Genomic DNA, 19,411 nt, shown 5'->3' on the forward strand with positions numbered 1-19,411 from the left:
ACCTACAAGAAGCTTCACTAAATGTAACTGTTGCCAGTCTCATAGTATCATCTTGTCAACATTCAGTGCAGGTTACCTTGTCATAATAGATCTGCCAGGTCAAAAGATCATGAACAACCATCTGCTACTCCATGCGGGATGGATTTAAGGCAGGTGAATTTTGACTAGCCTCAGCATTTTCTTTCATAAATGTCCCTTGGTGACAAATATCATGAAACATGGCCCATATCTCAATTTTCATGGAGGTCTCCATAATATTGGGCGAGATCTTACGGCTGTTCACACCAGCAGGATCTTTCAGTCCAACTGATGGCACTCCCCTTGGCGCAGGTTTACCGGCGACGTGGGGTAGGGTCAATGGGAAAACCCATTGACAGCAGCGAGACCAGAAGATACTGCTGCCGGCCAAAGACAGGTAGCCGGAGAGAAACACACCACCGGGATGCAAGAGAATCTCGACACTATTTACTACGTCTGTCAGTAAGTTGATCACAATCACAATGGGGTTTGCCATGGTTAGAAGAAGCATTAAAAGTCACAAGGATTGCATACAAATTTTATGTCATTAGTATAATGTAACAAGTGCCAAATCACAGTAACATTATCAATCCAACCAACACAAAGTGTACAAGTTTATTTTAAACACATGTCTAATGCCCCAAATATAACAACAATGCACATTTATATAGTGCCTTTAAATATCTCTGGGTGCTTCACAGGAGCAATATGAAACAAAATTTGACACCAAGCAACATAAGGTTAGATTACGACTGGTCAAATAGGTAGGTTTTAAGAAGTGCCTTAAAGGAGAAGAGTGAGGTTTTGGGAGGGAATTCCAGAGATTGTCACATGGGCAAATGAAGGCACAACTGCCAATATTGGAACAATTAAAATTGAGGGATGCACAAGAGGCCAGAATTAGAGGAACACTGAAATTTTGGGGGTTGTAAAGTTTAAGGACATTACAGAGATAGGGAGCTAGATTCTTCGTTTCAGCGGCTAAGTGACGGCTCAAACGGAGAATTTGCGGGCGTTTTACCACAGCAAAATCGGTGCCAAACCCTCACTGATTCCATGATCATTGAGGGGTGAGCAGCCGTGCCACATAGAGCACCCGGCATTACTTACCAATACGGACGCAGAATGGCCGGGTCCATGGCTGCGCATGCGCACACGGCAGCCGCGCCATACAACATGGTGCCAGCCGCGTACAGACCTGGCCTGCCAAAGAATGCCCCCCTGTAACCCCTCTCGCCATCCTGGACCACATCCCACCAGGCCCCCAGCCCCCGCCAAAGCCCCCCCTGCCAGCAGAATGGCTCACACCCCACTCCCACCCCAGACTGTGGCGTCGTTGGACACAGCCCTCAGCCGCCATGCCAGGTTTACAAAACGTAAGAGGACACGTGTCGGGAAGTCGGCCCATCGGGGGCGAAGCTTTGGGAGGACCTGAGGTGACGTCCTGAGGCCGTCCTGACGGCGTGCGGCGTACCCTTCGAGTATGTTGTTTTTGAGGGGGTAGAGCGTCGGAAAAACAGCGACGCTCCCAATTCTAGCGAAAAAATGGATTCTGCGGCCGATCGCCAAACGGGATTACGGCGTTGACAGTCGGAGAATCTTGCCCAGAGAGAGGGGAGACCATAGATGGGTTTGAAAACAAAGATGAGAATTTTTATATAGACGCATTTCTGGGCATGGAGCCAATATAAGTCAGGGAGCACAGGGCAACGGTTGAAAGAGTTTTGGTGCTGGAACAACTTTCCAAGTGTGGTGGAGGCAGATTCAATCAAGTTATCAAAAAGGGAAGTGGATTGCTGTCAGAAGAAAATGAATGTACAAGGTTACAGGGATACGGCAGGGGAGTGAGACTAGGTAGAATGCTCTTTCAGAGAGCCAGTGCTGACTTGTTCTGCACTGTAAAGAATCTGTGATTCTATAACAAAGGCATGGATTAAGGTTTCAGTAGCAGTTAAACAGAGGCAGTATTGGAAACAGGCAATATTACAGAGGTGGACTTAGACAGTACTAGTGCTAGAGTGGACATGGGTCAGACGTTTTTCTCAGTGTCAGATAAGACGCCAAAGTTACAAATAGTGTGGTTCAGCCTTAGACATTTGCCAGGGAGAGACCATTCTATGCACTCTTGGAAAACTCTATTTCTCCCTCCCAGACCTATCATTGGACTTTACACGACTCAGGGCTTTACACAGTAACTTCATTGAAGCCTACTTGTGACAATAAGCGATTATTATCATTATTAAAGATTGTTATTATTTTGCATTCACTTCTGGTTACCATACATTAGTAAAGATGTGAGAGTCTTTAAAAGGGTGCTGAGATTTCCCAGAATGGCTATAGGGATGGGGGTTTTGTAACTACAAGATTAGGTTGCAGAAGTTGGGGGTTGTTCTCCTTGGAGCAAAGGAGATTGATCAGGCAGAAATGTACAAGATTATTACAGGTTTGAATAAGGTAGACAAAGAAAAACTCTTCCCATTAGCTGATGGTACAATGACTAAGGGGAACAGATTTAAGATTTTAGGCGAAAGATGCAGGGAGAATGCGAGGAAGAACATTTTTACACACCGAGTAGTAATGACCTGGAACTCAGTGCCCACGAAGGTGATGGAAGCAGAGACAATCAATGATTTCAAATGGAAATTGGATGAGCACTTGAAGGAAATAAACTTGCAGGGCCATGGGGATGGAATGGGATATACTGATTGTGTTGCTCCAAGGAGAGCCAGCATGGAGTTGGTGGGTCAAATGACCAGCTTCTGTGTCATAAATGACTGTGACTCTAGACATTGTTAGCAAAACTTTAACTTCCTGTGCTATTTTAGTGTTCCAATCTCAAAATATTGCCCCATTTTATGATGAGGTGAATGCTCATCAGCCAATTTTGAATATCATGCTCAGAGTTATGCAATGTTCCTAATGTGATAGGGTAGTGCTGCAATCCTTAAAACCCAAACTTTTCATTGACTTAAAAGAACATTTATAAACTGCCTTAGAAAAAAAAGCAGGCCTGCAAAATGATCAATCAGTAGCCCAAATTCTAACTTCAATTTAGCACTCAATTCTATGCCAAAAATTGGGAAAGTGTATTTCATTTATTTCTGAGCACTGTAGTACACAGGGATAGGCCAATAACCGCAAACATCCAGATACAAGGGAAAGTAATTTGAAACATGATAAATAAATTAACTACGAGTAAGTTTCACCTTTTATAAGCTAATGAAATGCGTGAAACTGATACAATGGAATTCGAAACTATTCTTGTGAGCATTCCCCAGATTATTTTTAACAGGTTGTTCAATGAGTTTGTCAAAAGATCCCAATATTTTATTTCAAACATTACTCCATTATATTTTCCATGTTAGATTTTTTTTTTTGTAGCTATTAGAAATCCTCTATAATGACTTCAAACAGAACTGAATAAACTATATACCATTTCCCCAACATGCCACAGCATTGGATTTTTACAATCTGCTCTGACCAGCACAGACTGGTTCCAATTACTTCCATTGCACTGTGAGCCAAGACACAATCTTGATAGTAAAACATTCAGCATTCGGGAGGGGGTGGGTAGGAGGCCATGGACTCACATTTAAAGGGGAAGGTCTATATTAAATGTGTACTTATGGCCATAGCTTGAGGCTTCCTATTTTCACAATTCCCTTGTGCTAAGATCCTAAAAGGACCAATACAATATAGCTCGGCTGGGAACTATAACATTTAAGTGCTCCACCACAAATGCATTTTAACCACAGAAAAGACCTTTTAAGAAGGGTCAGTATTATTTTCATCCCTTGCAAAACTGAGTAATACAGTAAACCACTTCTAGTCTATAAAAACATTGCTATTCAAAACTCTGATTTCCCCAGCGTCCTCTTGGATTTTAAGATCTAACTCTGTATATCATGGAAAACAATAATGATTAATCAGAGTCTCCTTAATCACATGGAAAAAACTACACACAAATAAAATCGTGACAAAACTGCATGCAATCACATTGATTGACACTACAATCTGTCAAGATTGTTTGTTCCTATTGTACTGTGGAACACAAATTAAATAGTGGTACTGTAGTCCCCAAGTGTTACAGGCAAAATATTCAAAGGTGAATTCATAGAAAGACTCCAGAATGACTCCGGTATGGTTCACTCCAGGTATTACCAAGATAATCAGCAGAGCCTGCCTGTTTACACTATAGGCACAGCAGGGCAGCTTTGATCAGAGATAACGGAGCAGTGATGGGCAGACACTAGAAGAGTGATGTCTGACATAACTGATGTCACCTTGTTAGCATCTTATGTTGCGGGGCAATACCAATATATTCAACGTTACAGAGACATTCTGAACAAGGACCAAGGCTGTGCTTATAAAAATGAAGTTCTGTGAAAGTATGCAATATAGTAGTAATTATGTGAAGAATTCAAATCTAGAAGTGAAATTCATATTAATCAAAATTGAAAATGTGAGTTCAGTGCCAACATGAATTTCACAAAAGACCCAAAACCGGTGTTTAGGGAGGCAAAGTTCCAATTGTGAAGGGTGTCAAATTCTAACTGAGAACATAACATAGACCTGAGCAGAGGACAAAAGCACATGGTGAAGAAGTCAGGAAGTTGTATAAGTATCAATAAAGTATAAAATTTAATAAAAGCCTAATGACACTATAAAGCGAACACTATCACTTTGGTGGACAGAAGTTGTGTCAAAACACTGTTTCAACAACATCAACGTTTACTCCCACCACAAATTAACATGGAAGCAGAAATATACCTGCTCCAGTTCCCATCCAAAATGAATACTTACTTTATCTGGTTTTAAAACAGGCCAATTTGACAACTAATTCCACTAAATAAAGGTTAGTAATATCGGCCCAGAAGTCAGTTCCGTGTAATTTTCACACTATTTTATGAATATACTTTTAAATTATTAGAATGAGTGCAAGCCTGTCAAAATGACCAGCAACTTCCCAGAAATCAGTAAATATTCTACATAGCCTTGGAGGCCATTGTAAAGTTAATGAAGATGCATGTATATTGAAAATACGTTCACCTCAAACATATATCACACCCTAAATGGTTACATGGAAACATAAGAGCGTCTCTAGCCACCTGATCCCCATTACTCTCCCCCCCCCCCCCCCCCCCCCCCGCAGTCATAACAAGGGGTATCGCCCATCTTGTAAAAACATGTTTATCGCCTATCAAAATACAAGCCAGGGTGGAGTGTAAACAAAAAAGGAAGTTGGATAGTTGTGAGCCTCTTACCTTTTTCTTTTCATCTTCCTTTGACACCTTGTTACTTTTGCTCGACCTGCAGTTTCTCTGGTCCCCTGGCTGTTTGATGGTGATCTTGATCTCCGGAGGGCAGATGTAGTTCTCCAGGTTCTTGGGAGGTTTCTTGGGCCGTTTGGTCGTCTGGATCTTGAGTTTCAGGCTGCCGTCTGTGAAGTTCGCCTCCTTGATGGAAAACTCGTGTTCCTCCAGGCCGTCTCCCTGCATTGATTTATCGCTGTCTGTGTTGGAGTTGGAGTCCTGGCTGCCACAAGCGCTCTCCTCGTCCTCCTGAACCAGCCTCCCCCCGTTCATCTGGCTCCCGGGCGACTGCATCGAAGCCCCGGGAGAGACTGCGGACTTGGCACTGCAGCCAGACGACCTGAAATCCCCGTCGGCCGCCGGCTTCTGCCTGCAGCCCGTCACCGCCTCCCTCTGCTCCATTTCCCCGTCCGTGAGGGGCACAGGGACTGCCGTGGAGGGCAGGAATTCAGCACTTTTCAGTATCCTCCGTTACTCCAGAGTAATCCGATCCCCCAAAATAAAACAAAAAAACTGCAATCTGCAAACAAAAATAGATACAAAGTAGATCTTAACTGTAAACATCGAGAGACGGCACAAGCCCCAAGCTCCCTGATTTGCCCTTCCAATTCACGATCAGCCTAAAATATATCACATAAAGCCCGGACCAGTAATTTATTAAGTTGCCCAAATAATTCAAGCAAGGTCCTTCATCTTTTTTTTTAAAAAGGCTCCAGTTTCACCCCCCCCCCAAAAAAAAAATAATCCAGTGAATGTTCAACTAGCAGTTAAAATAATGGGCGCATTTTCTATTTCGATCTCAACGCCTTGCTTGATCTGCCACAGAAAATACGATGCTCGACATTTTTGAAGACAGCCATTACAACAGCAAAAAAAGTTAAACCTTAGCCGTCTTCCACCTCCAGGAAAACCAAGGCTGCTGCGAAAAAGCTTCCCCTGTCTCCGTCTCCCCCCGCCCCCCAGTCCCAACAGCCACGTTACGAGGGCTCCTGTCAAACGGCTCCACTTTACCTCGATCGCAGCATTTACTTCATTTTATCTTTCTCAATCCGCTCTCAGTATTCCAGAAAACCCCCCTTTCTTTTTTCAGATGTCGACCGTGTCCAGATCTGTCATGTTGAAGTGGCTTTCTCCAAAAAATAACTAATTCTGTGGTAAATCTATACACACACACACATATATATGTATTTTGCAGAGTCCAGGCGCTCTTACTCCCTCGATAAAAAAGCGCTGAAGATACAATGAGTTGGGTTTGCAAACTGCAGCTGCTGGAATCCGATGCTAGAGGCTCTCTAGCTCCACTCCAATTCGACCAAAAAAAAAGACGGACTTTTTTTTTAAACATCCGAATTGCATCAACTCCTTCTGGCGAAACACGTACACGATTTTGTTTTTTTTCTGGGAGGGGGGTGTGTGTGTGTGTTTTTGTCCTTTGAGGCAGTAATTGAAATCGGCCAGAAACCAGAAACCTCCCTCCCCTCTACCCGAACAAAAAAAAATAGCACCAAAAATCGCCGACTTGCCACTCGCTAACCCATATCCAGCGCCGATAAACCCTGTGATCTCAACTAGTCCCCAAAGCTGCCGAGGTTGTGAAAATGGCAATGATCTGATCCGATCTGTCAACTCGAGCGAAACAGCAGCAGCAGCAAAACCGACCCCCCCGCCCCCCCCTCAATCCACTCCACTCAGCTCCTGATCCGAACAGGGAGCAAAAATGGCGCCTCGAGTGCTCGGAGGTATTTTGCTCTTTGGGAGGTTCGATCTGCCAACCAGCCGGTCAATGTGCTGCCTGTGTGTGTGTGAAGGGGTTACTGGGATGAAAGCACTTGTCGGTTGCAGGCGGCTTCAGCTGCTGCCGCGGAGCTCCGCAGTTTTTGCAGAGAGGGAGGGAAATGATGAGGGGGGTGGTGGAGGAGGAATGGGGGAGGAACGGGCTAATAGCGCACGGCAGTGATTGTGAGAGGCAGTGGCCTCCTGCAATGCTCATTCCGAGCTGAGCTGGAGCGGGTGCTGTCTGTATGAATCGCATGCCCCCCCCCCCCCCCCTTTGTCTCTGCTGCCTTACCTGTAAATTAGCGCGCTGGAGGGGAGACGGGATTTGCACTCAGAACTAAGCCGGCGCTCTACTGTCACATTTCACATTCATTGCGCCTGTGTGTGTGTGTGTTGGGGGAGGGCGGGGAGTTGTATATTATCGTTCCTGCTTACTCTCAATTACATTTTAATACACTTGAACGTTGTGTTAGTGTCATTTACTCCACATGTGGTAATGCATTCTCTTGTTTGATTTCCCAGGTTAGTCCTCTCCCATTTATCTGTCGCCCCGCTGCGAACACCCGGGAACACCCTTCCTTCTCCGGGGTCCAGTGTTCCGACTCTGCTGTTCACTCACCCAATGTGGGGAAGCAAGTTGACTAATTTTACCATTGCCTGTCCCCAACCTCTACCGGTACGTGTGTATACTTGGGGCAGCCAAGTATTGAAGTAACATGTGAAGCACCATAGGTAGGTTAGGATCCAGCATGTCTGTGTAGCTTTTCAACCAGCCGAGTTGTAAAAACTACACATAATATCTACTTCTGGTATATTGTGGTGCAATCTTTTGGGATCTTACCCAATAGTTGACCTCGCTAACCCAGTGGCACGAAATCATGAATGCATTCTTCTAATCTAGGAATTTAGCCCAACTTCCCAGAGAGAAAGTAGGCGTGACACTTTCTTTTGTACTCCAAGATTGAAGCGGAGTTTCCTGGAATTAAAGATCAATCTCCATAACACTTGTTATGTGGGAAATTTTTAAAATTTTATTTCCTATATTAGCTATACAAATATTGGACATGGAGAAAAAAATGCATGTTGGACTGGAGAGTGGGACTGGTAGAAGGCTCCAGAAATATGTTCAACCAGATTTGGCAATCCTGAATCTGCATGGGATATACTACCATTCCTGTATCATACATAGAAAATGGCTTCTCAGATACCTGTATGGTGATAAATGCCAACCATCCAGCACATATGATGCCGTTCTATCGATGTAAGGAGCACACCGAAGAATTTCACTTATAGTCTATTAGCAACCATGGGCAACAAAGCCCACTATTGAAACTTGTGTTAGCGACACAATAGAACAAAACCATTAAGCTGACTAGAATGGTTTCACCATTTGCACTTAGTATGTCTCCACAAATATCAACAACAGCAACAGTGAAAAGTTGGCAAGTTAGCCAGGGTCATCAGGTGTACCATCAACACTGAACAAGGCCCTAACACTAAAGGAATACATCTGAGCAATCTGCACTAGTACATCACCTCCTTGTGGCTGAACTAATAGAGGTACTGATGACACCCGCAGAACTTCCAGTCTTGGAGGTCATAAATGGGAAACAACTGAAAAAAATGCAGATTAAAGTAAAAGTGAAATCAGATTACTAGGATGTTTTCAAATCTTTATGGAAGTAGTGAAGAGGCTGGCAGAAGAGATTCCCTCAGCTGAAAGTTGGGACCAGAAGCTTTATGTGGTGAGAATAGATACATAGGAACTCTTTCTACTATAACAGAGAATGTTAAGAGGAAATCTTTTAGAGAAGCTGAAACCTGCAAGTGTTGTGGTAAGTTGAATAAAGACAAAATACATTTCCACTGCTCAGAAAGTTAGCAGCTAGAGAACATCTATTTAATATCAGCAGCAAAAGAAGGATTTTTTTTGCAGCACCGTCATAGAATGCCCTACTAGAAAAAATGATTTCAGTAAAATCCATAATAGCCTTTAAAAGAGAAATGGATGAATATCTGAAAATGATCATTTCCAAAACGTGTGGGAAAAAGTACACAATTATGAGACTAAATAAAATAAATTGTTTTTCCAGAGAACTGGCACAGAGGACATCTTGAAAGCATTTGACTATATAAGATGCAATAGAATTGTACAATTTCTTCTCCTGGCACAAGAGAATGGAAAAGTTAACAGTTGCATAGAGAAGATGTTCATAAAGTTGGTTTATATATGGACATACAACATTACAGAATTGTCAGTCATGGGTTTGGATTTTCAATTTCTAACATTGGGAGTCTTGGGCCATGACTTAGAAAAGAAGATTCAAAGAACTAAATTCAAGGGCAAAATGCTCCCAGAACAACTATTGTATTCCCTTCTGGCGTTCGAATAACATTGGAAAACATCTGCAAGCAGGTTGTCCAACTGCTTAATGGTACTTGAAATGGCAAAATCTAAATGTTGATAGATATATAAATATTGTAAGGAAACAAATGGGAAACAATGTACTTGTTTTTCTTTACAAAACATCCTTCATGTATCAGTTTTATACATGGTCGTCTTATCTTTTGAATAAATAATTATTTTCTATAAAGCCATGCACTCAAGCTGACATGAAACCTATTTGATACAAATGTTATGGTAGCTTGTGTTTCCTGGTGCATTTATTACTAGACCAGCTATCGTGGTTTCCAGAAAAGACTTAGTAATTTTTCTTCAGCATTTTATGAAACACAAAATGGCATTAGTTGACTAGTGCTTTTTAATAGGTTTAAACACCACCCACCCATCTTATTTACATTTCGCTCAATCACATTTCTCTCCAGGGTGTATCTTGATTGCATTTATAATACAATTGTGCACCCAAAATTCTGTGTCATAACCTGACCTGCTAACCAAATCAAAGCAGAATGAGATTTTCTAAATTGGGAGTCTCACTCTGCTTTACCTTGGATGCAGATCAAGCTTTCACATATCATTTACACTCCAATTTTAGTATCAATGTGAGACAGTTTTGGTTTGGCAGCAATTCTGAACTTGCGGAATGCGAATGCACCATAATTGCTTCTAAAGCACATTCATTAAGAAAATAGTTTTATGATTTACATGGAATGAAGTCTTTATAAGAGCAGAAGAATTTTTCAGAACAGCAAAAGGCTAATAGGCTCAACAAGCCTATTCTTTTTTTTTGATAGATAGTGTAGTTGAACATGGGATTAAATGTAATCTCTACTTACATATCCAAAGGGCTAAAGATTAAAGACTCAAAATGCACTGAACATATCAAGCTGTGCTGTGGAGCTTTTGGGTACACAATTAAACTGAACCACAATTAAGGGCATTCAACCACCTAGCTTGAGCCAAATCCAGACCTGAAATATTAATTTGGAAATCCAAAGTTTTCATTTTGTTGATACATGCTAATCTGTGACAGGTTTTAGTGGCACGCTTTCCATTAACTTTCGCCTTCTCTTACATTGCCTCAAGCACTCGGAAACATTATGAGTTGTTCCTTAGAATGTATTTCTATTACTGGACTCAATTGCATTGTGGCTTGCGGAAGTCTTTAATGGATGGTGCCATGATTTTATTGGGGTCAAAATTCCTACATTTTTCCAAAAAATGTGCAAACGGCTGTTTTCTATTGGAATTAACGAGCGATTAATGAAAATGTGTTTCAAACATGCATTTGCTGTAATGGAATTTTGCTACCACTAACAAAATATAGCAGCCAGTCACAAGCTAAAATAATGATCCTTTAACACTTCTCAAGCAGTTAACAAACTACTTAACTGCTATATAAATGTCAAAAGGTCCATTAAACTATCTGCAGTGTAGGTCATTGTAGAAAATGGCTCAACCACAGAGGGAGTCCCAATTTATACATTAGCACGTGCTCAGTGCTCGTCTCGACATTCCTGTTGCAGATTAGTTTGAAAAAGAGCACAATTAACCGTTAGTCTTCTTGAATTGTTGATTGTCTCTCCATCTTTGAAAAGTTTGAATAAAAGCTTCTAATGTTTGACATGGTTTCCTTGTAAAAATTCTGCTATTCTGCTTACCCACTGTTCAAAGGCATTCTTCACTGTTGACTTTATCCTGTTGGCAGTGAACTCCCAAATTTTATACAACTGATATCACTACAGGACTACAAAATATTGACCATCATTCAATTTAAAGAATTTTGAGATGTGAAGTATCTCATAAAGGGAAATGTTACTTGGTTAAGATGCACCTTGTGAATACACAGATTTTATATTTGTTACATTGTGGCAGATTACTTTATTAATCTTTGATCTGTTTCAATGTCCTGTGTATGAATTATCCATGGTTTTAATATACTGGCAAACTGTATTAACTGTGAAACGAAGCTTAACATTTCACCTTCAACTGTTATTATGCATTGTATTACATGGAAGGAAGACTCTAACTTCTGCACTTGGATCTTCTGACTTTAACAATGTACCTTCCAAAAGTTCCAAGATTTATTTTGTGCTGATATCAGTATGCTCACCTACTTTTCCATGAAAACGCGCAAACCAGTCTAGAAATGTGAAAACACATCTGGGGTTGGATTCTACGTCCTGGGGACTAAATGCTCCCTGCGGCAGAGACTTGCTACTGGCATCTGCTGGCAGTAGGAGTGGTGCCCAGGTGCAATTCCTTCTCCTTTCCAACGCTAATTTATGCATGAAGGACAGCTCTCCGGATTCCGTCGGAATACCGGTATTCGGCTACCATTGTGAACCCACCTTCCCCACACAACACAAATCCAGCTACCCCCCTCCACTGACAAGTACGGGCGTCCTCCCTCTCCCTACCACAGGAATAATGGATCATCCCTACCCCTCCCACAGCACCCATGCACGAGATTGACACAACCCCCCCCCAGCCCCCCATCAGAACCCACCAATACCCCATCAGACCCCGCCGCCCCGCATCAGACTCCCATCAGAGACCCCTGCCTGAAATCTGAAGAGCTGTCCAGATAGTAGAGTGAAAAACCACTGCATTTTCAGTTACCCTTCCCTATCAACACTACCCAGTGCTCCAGCAGCTTTGGATTTTTGGTCATCCTTTAAGTAAAAAAAAAATGTTTTTATTGGATTACACATCTTTTATGTGACATATTTTAGTTTGTATATTCTTTGAAAATTGATCCCTCAGGGCACATTCCAAATTTACTTCGAAAAGTGGAATCTCTAGATTCAGGTAATCCATATCTAAAACTAATAATTACGTTAGCTTTTCAGAGGATTTATGACATTATTTCAGGTGCACCTCCTATCTTACTTACAGAACACCCAAATTATTCTCACCATATTTTACTATCTGAAGCACCTTTTAGATTTGAATGGACTTGCTCTATTATTTTTTAAAAGTTGCAAGAGAGGTGATTCGTCTAAAGCTTTCACGATATTAAAGGAAAACAAGTGGGCGAGAGGGAGAAACAATTTCAGCTGGTATATAGGACTAGGAGGCATAGTCTAAAAAGTATAGCTAGATCTTTCAGGAGTGAAATTCGGGAACACTTCCATCCATAAAGGATGACAGAAGTTTGGATCTTTCTTCCGCAAATGACAATTGATGCCAGCTGAATTGTTAATTTTGACACTGTTGTTGATAGAACATAGAACATACAGTGCAGAAGGAGGCCGTTCAGGCCATCGAGTCTGCACCGACCCATTTTAAGCCCTCACTTCCACCCTACCTCCGTAACCCTATAACCCCTCCTAACCTTTTTGCACACTAAAGCCAATTTAGCATGTCCAATCCACCTAACCTGCACGTCTTTGGACTGTGGGAGGAAACCCACGCAGACACGGGGGGAACGTGCAGACTCCGCACAGACAGTGACCCAGCGGGAAATCGAACCTGGGACCCTGGCGCTGTGAAGCCACAATGCTAACCACTGTGCTACCATGCTGCCCTTAAAGATTATTGTCCACCAAACCTATGATATAAGGCAAAGGCAAATTTGGAATTAGGTCACAGATCAACCATGATTTCATTAAAGGGCAGGGCAGGCTCAAAATGACTAACTGGCCTTCTCTAATTCCTATGTTCCTATGGCAAGCTTTCTGTTTTTCATCAATTTTCATCTGCTGGCAGTAGAACTACCCAAACATCAAGTCATGATTCAGAATGCTGGCATGATTCCAAAGGAAGATTCTTAATTGAAAGAAAAAAGAGAACTTCAGATATTCTGATCCTTCCAATTTTAACACATCATTCCTCATGAGGCTGATCACAGACATCGCCCACCTTTGCCTAAGTCCTTCTTCATGTGTAGAATTTTAGTGGGCTATTTGCAGTGGCATAGTGCTAATTGAGGAAGTAGAAATATGACATGTTATGAATGGGATTCATTTACTATTGGCTTACTGAGACACAATTCCAGAGAAAATTTTGATTGTTTCCTCAATGCATTTTGTGGGTTGGGGAGCCATAAAATCCGGCATGTGGCTTGATAATTCTGTTGTATAGCATGTTTTGGCTACATTAATAGAAATATGTTTTGTCTGGAAATATTTGCAGGGGTGTGAAATTAGCTTTTTGGAATTTTATTTTTGTGCTGATTTTGTGTTTTTTTGAATGCGAGTTGTGCTGCATTTCCCCTTAAAGTGCTGATATTTTACTGGGAATGTTGGTCGGGTGAATATGACCCAAACAGTTCTTATTCTGAAGTATGATGTGGGTCAGGATCACCATTTTAAAAGAGGTCCATCTGCAGATTTGAAAACATCTCGGATCATATATGCAGGCTTGCCAGTAACCCATGTTCCAACACAACAGACAACACTAATCTGACTTGAATGTCAGATAAAACTCTGACCGAGCTCTGCAATCTGCTGCAGCATGGATTTACAGACCACATCTACTGGGACGATTCTTCTTGTTGCTGTAAAGGTGTTAGACACCTTGCCTTCCAGGCCACAACAGGGACATAAGAACAGGAGTAGGCAATCAGTTCCTTGTGCTGCCATATCGTTAGCTATTTTGACTGCTCATGCCAGAGACTCACTTACAATAGATTCTCTTCCTGCACCCGCACCTTTCCTCTGGCATTCCCCCAAGATCTACCCTTGACTCCCTTCAATTTTTAATCTACATGCTGTCCCTTGGGGACATCATCAAAAGGCACAGCATAAGTTTTAATATGTTCCCTATGCAAGCCGGGTCTATCTCACTGCTACTTCTCTCGATTCCTCCACTGTTGCTAATGTTATCATACTGCTTACCTGGCATCTAGTACTGGATAAGGACAAATTTCCTGTGATTAAATATTGGAAAAACTGAAGCCATTGTTTTGGTCCCTTCTCCAAATGTGTACCTACTGACTCCATCCCTCTCCTTGGCAGCAGTCTGAGATCGAGCCAGTCCGTTCACATCTGATCCTGAGATGAATTTCCAACCCCATCTTCATGCCAGATTGCTTATTTCCACCACTGTAACATCGCCTGACTTCACCCCTGTGAAGGCTCATCTCCTGCCGAAACCCTCATTCCCTCTAGACTCTACTATTCAGATGCATTCCTGTCTGGTCTCCCACATTATACTCTCCACAAGTTTGAGGTCATCCAAAACCTTGCCGCATTCAGCCTTACTCACACCAAGTCATCTTGACTTATACACCTGTCCTTGCTGACTTACGTTGGCTCCTGGTAAGCAATATCCAGACTTTACAATTGTCACCCCTGTTTTGAAATGTCTCCACAGTGTTGCCCCTCCCAATCTCCATAATCAACTTCAGCTCCACATCTACACTCCTCTAATTCAGGTTTCTTGAGCATTCACAGTTGTAATTGTTCCACCATTGATGGCTGTGCCTTCAGTTGCCATGGCCGCAAGCTCTGAAGTTCCCTCCTCACACCTCTCCTCTCTACTTCACTTTTCCCTTTAAGGCAATCCTTAAAACGTACCTCTTTGGCCAAGCTTTTGGTCATCTGACCTAATAATAACTCTTTCCGTGACTTGGCGTCATTCATTGTTTTATGATGCTCCTACAAAGTGCCTTGGGATGTTTCTTTACGCTAAAGGCACTACATAAATATAAATCGTTAGTATTGTTGCCTGTGTAATTTAACTTTATTTATCTGCCTTTGCTTCAAGAATGCTTGATACCCTAGCCTAACAAAAATCTGTCACCTTCAGTCTTAAAAATTCCAGATTTCCTAAAATGACCATCTGTAGAATAAAGGATTAATGTCAGGAGCACCTGATACTGATGTAACCACTAATGTAACTATGCCGCAATGTCACATGAGTATGTAACTGAGATCATGTGGGGAGCAGAAATACAAACCTGGTGCAGAGTATAGAGATGTACCCATAGATCTGTGAATAAACAAAAATGGTTTGACAAAGAACAAGTTATATGTTAGCATTGAAACAAAAGATTATAATCTCTGGATTATTACCTGAGCCACGCACAAATTGGCATAGAGTACTTGAAATTAGAGAGATGATAATGTCACTCAAAGACTCTTGTGGCAGAAGTGAATTCTAGTTTGTAGCGCATTGGCAAGTACTGGGGAAAGTGGGGACGGTTTGCACATGAACCATGCTTGGACCAGTGTTCTTGCAAACTGCCTAACTAGGGAGGTAGCATGGGTTTTAAACTAAATAATGTAGCAAGACATAAAATGTGGGCAGATGTGTATAAAAGAGTGGGGACAGGGGAAGAGAGGAAGTTATTAATATGGGTAATGATAAAGGGACCATGGCAGGAAGGGACAAGGAGTACAAATCTAAGAGAAAATGAATAAATAAGGCCAGGGATTACAAAAATAATAAAAGGACTCAACTTAAGGCTCTGAATCTGAATGCACGTAGCATTTAAAACAAAACAGATGAACCAAAGTGCAAATAGAGATTAATAAGTACAATTTAATAGCCATTGCAGAGACATTGCTGCAAGATGGCATATATTGGGGCCTGAATATTGAAGGGTATGTGAATTTTAGGGAAGAGAGGAAGTTAGGAAAAGATAAAAGGGTGGTTCTATTAATTACAGATGATATTAGCACAATCGAGAGAGATGGCCCATGTTTAGGAAACAAGGATTTAGAAGTGGTTTTGGATTGAGATGTGAAATAATAAAGGCAAGAAGTCACTTGGAGGAGTGATGCATAGGCCAGCAAACAGAAATCATATGGTTTAACGGGGCATCAAAGAAGAAATAGTGAGAACCTGTAAGAAAGGTGTGGCAATTATCATGGGTCATTTTAATCTACATGTAGATTGAAATAATCAGATGGGCAGAGGTAACGTAAATGTTGAATTCATCAAATGTTTTCAGAATAATGTCTTAGATCAGCATATTTGCAGCCAACTAGAGTGAAAGCTATTTTCGATCTGATATTGTGCAGAGATAGAGGTAATGAATGAACTCATAGTGAAGGTGCCCTTAGGAACAGCAATCATAATATTGAATTTTACGTTCAGTTCGAGGGACAGAAGACTAAGACTAGTATTTAAACTTAAATAAAGGCAATAATGAAGACACAAAAGCAAAGCTGGTGAATGTGAACATCCAAGCCTCTGGCAAAATTTACAATGCTCGTTACGCCTCGTGAGATCTAACCAGGTCTCGCAACCTGGATCCTGCCCTCAAGTGTGCAGTTAAGTTCACTTAAAATATGTTACCTAAGGAGCGGGACCTAACGGCCTTGCCTCGGAGATCCCGAGTGAGCGGTGCACCGGCACTTGGGGGGTCTGCAAGCCAACCAATGTTCTCGTGTGCAGAGTAATTTTCAACACAACAGTCCCATATTGCAGTGAGACCTGGACTGTGTATCAGAAATACATAATTGCGTGAGAGAAATTCCATCAGCAATGTTCCACCACATCCTCCGGAGCATTGAAGAAATGTCAGTGTCCATCTTGAAGCCAGCTCCACAAATATTGAGATAAAACTCCTGCAAATTCAATTAAGGTGAACTGGATATTGTGTATGGATGGCCAGAGTCTACATCCCAGAGTACTTAACAAAGTGGCTCTAGAATGATGGATGCATTGGTGGTCATCTTCCAATATTCTATGTACTCTAGAACAGTTCCTGCAGATTGGAGGGTAGCTAATGTAACCCCACTATTTAAAAAGAGAGATAGAGAGAAAACAGGAAATTATGGACCAATCAGCCTGATGTCAGTTGTGGGGAAAATTCTAATCTATTATCAAGGATTTTATAGCAGAGCACTTGGAAAACAGTGGCAGGATTGGACAGAGTCACAATGGATTTATGAAAGGGAACTCATGCTTGACCAATTTACTGGAATTCTTTGAGGATGTAACTAGTAGAGTTGATGAGGGGCAGCAAGTGGATTTGGTTTATTTGGACTTTCAGTAAACTTTTGACAAAGTCCCACATCAGAGATTAACGTGTAAATTTAAAGCACATGGTGTGATATGCATCACTGTAAATACACAAGGGGTTAATGTAAATACACTAAGACTAAGTAAACACTAGAGGGAGCACCAGAGACATCATGACATGCAGACATACAGCTAATGAACACATAGAATAGGACACAACCAATGGGCAGTCAAGACACCCAGAGGTGACACTACCACAAGGGGGCAACCCATATAAAAGGACAGGGCACACATGCCCTCTCTCTTTCCACACCCGACACTCAGAGAGAAGGACAGGGGCAGATCAGAAGCATCACACTGACCGCATGGCTTAGAGCAGACTGGTTAGTTTAGAACAAAGAACAAAGAAATGTACAGCACAGGAACAGGCCCTTTGGCCCTCCAAGCCCGTGCCGACCATGCTGCCCGACTAAACTACAATCTTCTACACTTCCTTGGTCCGTATCCCTCTATTCCCATCCTATTCATGTATTTGTCAAGATGCCCCTTAAATGTCACTATCGTCCCTGCTTCCACCACCTCCTCCGGTAGTGAGTTCCAGGCACCCACTACCCTCTGCGTAAAAATCTTGCCTCGTACATCTACTCTAAACCTTGCCCCTCTCACCTTAAACCTATGCCCCCTAGTAATTGACCCCTCTACCCTGGGGAAAAGCCTCTGACTATCCACTCTGTCTATGCCCCTCATAATTTTGTAGACCTCTATCAGGTCTCCCCGCAACCTCCTTCGTTCCAGTGAGAACATACCGAGTTTATTCAACCGCTCCTCATAGCTAATGCCCTCCATACCAGGCAACATTCTGGTAAATCTCTTCTGCACCCTCTCTAAAGCCTCCATATCCTTCTGGTAGTGTGGCGACCAGAATTGAACACTATACTCCAAGTGTGGCCTAACTAAGGTTCTATACAGCTGCAACATGACTTGCCAATTCTTATACTCAATGCCCCGGCCAATGAAGGCAAGCATGCCATATGCCTTCTTGACTACCTTCTCCACCTGTGTTGCCCCTTTCAGTGACCTGTGGACCTGTACTCCTAGATCTCTTTGACTTTCAATACTCTTGAGGGTTCTACCATTCACTGTATATTCCCTACCTGCATTAGACCTTCCAAAATGCATTACCTCACATTTGTCCAGATTAAACTCCATCTGCCATCTCTCCGCCCAAGTCTCCAAACAATCTAAATCCTGCTGTATCTTCTGACAGTCCTCATCGCTATCCGCAATTCCACCAACCTTTGTGTCGTCTGCAAACTTACTAATCAGACCAGTTACATTTTCCTCCAAATCATTTATATATACTACAAAGAGCAAGTTACTATAGCAAGAATTGCAGGAAAGTCGAACTCAAGTAGGAGAATTGTTAACTGTTCAATAAATGTGTTAAACCTATCTCCAAGTCTGAACCTTCCTTTGTCAGAGCATACATCAAGGAAGCAGCTTATGCTACATGAAGAAGCATAACACAAAATGGTTCCAGGAGTGCCTATTGAATCTATATAGTTAAACTCACCATATCAGTGACAACCAGCAACAGCACCCTTGCAAGATGTTCGAGATTCCGATTCCTCAGCAGCTCAGGTACCACGGCAATCTCAGTGCCAACTGACGGGCATTCAAACAGAGATTTGAGATTTACCTGGTAGTGTCCGACTTAGATGGCGTGGCAGATGCAGAGAAAATAAAACTTCTGCTCACCATTGCGGGTGAAAGTGCAGCAGAAATCTTCAAGAGCTTCAAGTACCGCAACAGGCAAGACAAGAGAGACTTCCAGACAGTCCTGGACAAGTTTGAAAAATACTGTGAGGAAAACACAAGAGAGATCAGTAAAAGAGGCGCCAATACTCACCACGAGGCGAAGGTAGTCCTGCAACAGCAGCAAACAGCGATTTTGATTGGTGGCCATCTTGCAAAAGGAGCCGCACAT

At 42.2% G+C, this 19,411-nt stretch overlaps 1 protein-coding gene and 1 long non-coding RNA gene across 4 annotated transcripts in view; one reads left to right on the forward strand and one right to left on the reverse strand.

The window, feature by feature from the left end:
• The window catches only part of setbp1 (SET binding protein 1), a 395,470-nt gene extending 387,997 nt beyond the window's left edge, over nucleotides 1-7,473 (reverse strand). Inside the window, exons 1-2 of one of the 3 annotated variants that reach the window (XM_072497142.1) lie at nucleotides 7,399-7,473; nucleotides 5,283-5,850 (exon numbers count right to left, since the gene is read on the reverse strand). In XM_072497142.1, coding sequence (XP_072353243.1) covers nucleotides 5,283-5,732 — 450 coding nt within the window. In that variant the 5' untranslated portion in view covers nucleotides 5,733-5,850; nucleotides 7,399-7,473. Of the gene's footprint in view, nucleotides 1-5,282; nucleotides 5,851-6,341; nucleotides 6,973-7,398 lie in introns of those variants that run through there. The other 2 variants (XM_072497143.1, XM_072497141.1) reach the window with 2 other exon arrangements.
• On the forward strand, nucleotides 7,025-9,600 carry LOC140409067 (uncharacterized). The gene is made up of 3 exons (XR_011940273.1): nucleotides 7,025-7,069; nucleotides 7,629-7,782; nucleotides 9,200-9,600. It is a non-coding gene; the product is annotated as an uncharacterized lncRNA (long non-coding RNA).
• Nucleotides 9,601-19,411: the final 9,811 nt, after the last annotated feature.

Source organism: Scyliorhinus torazame, chromosome 3, assembly GCF_047496885.1.
Source record: "Scyliorhinus torazame isolate Kashiwa2021f chromosome 3, sScyTor2.1, whole genome shotgun sequence".
In the NCBI taxonomy this organism is placed as follows: Eukaryota; Metazoa; Chordata; class Chondrichthyes; order Carcharhiniformes; family Scyliorhinidae; genus Scyliorhinus; species Scyliorhinus torazame.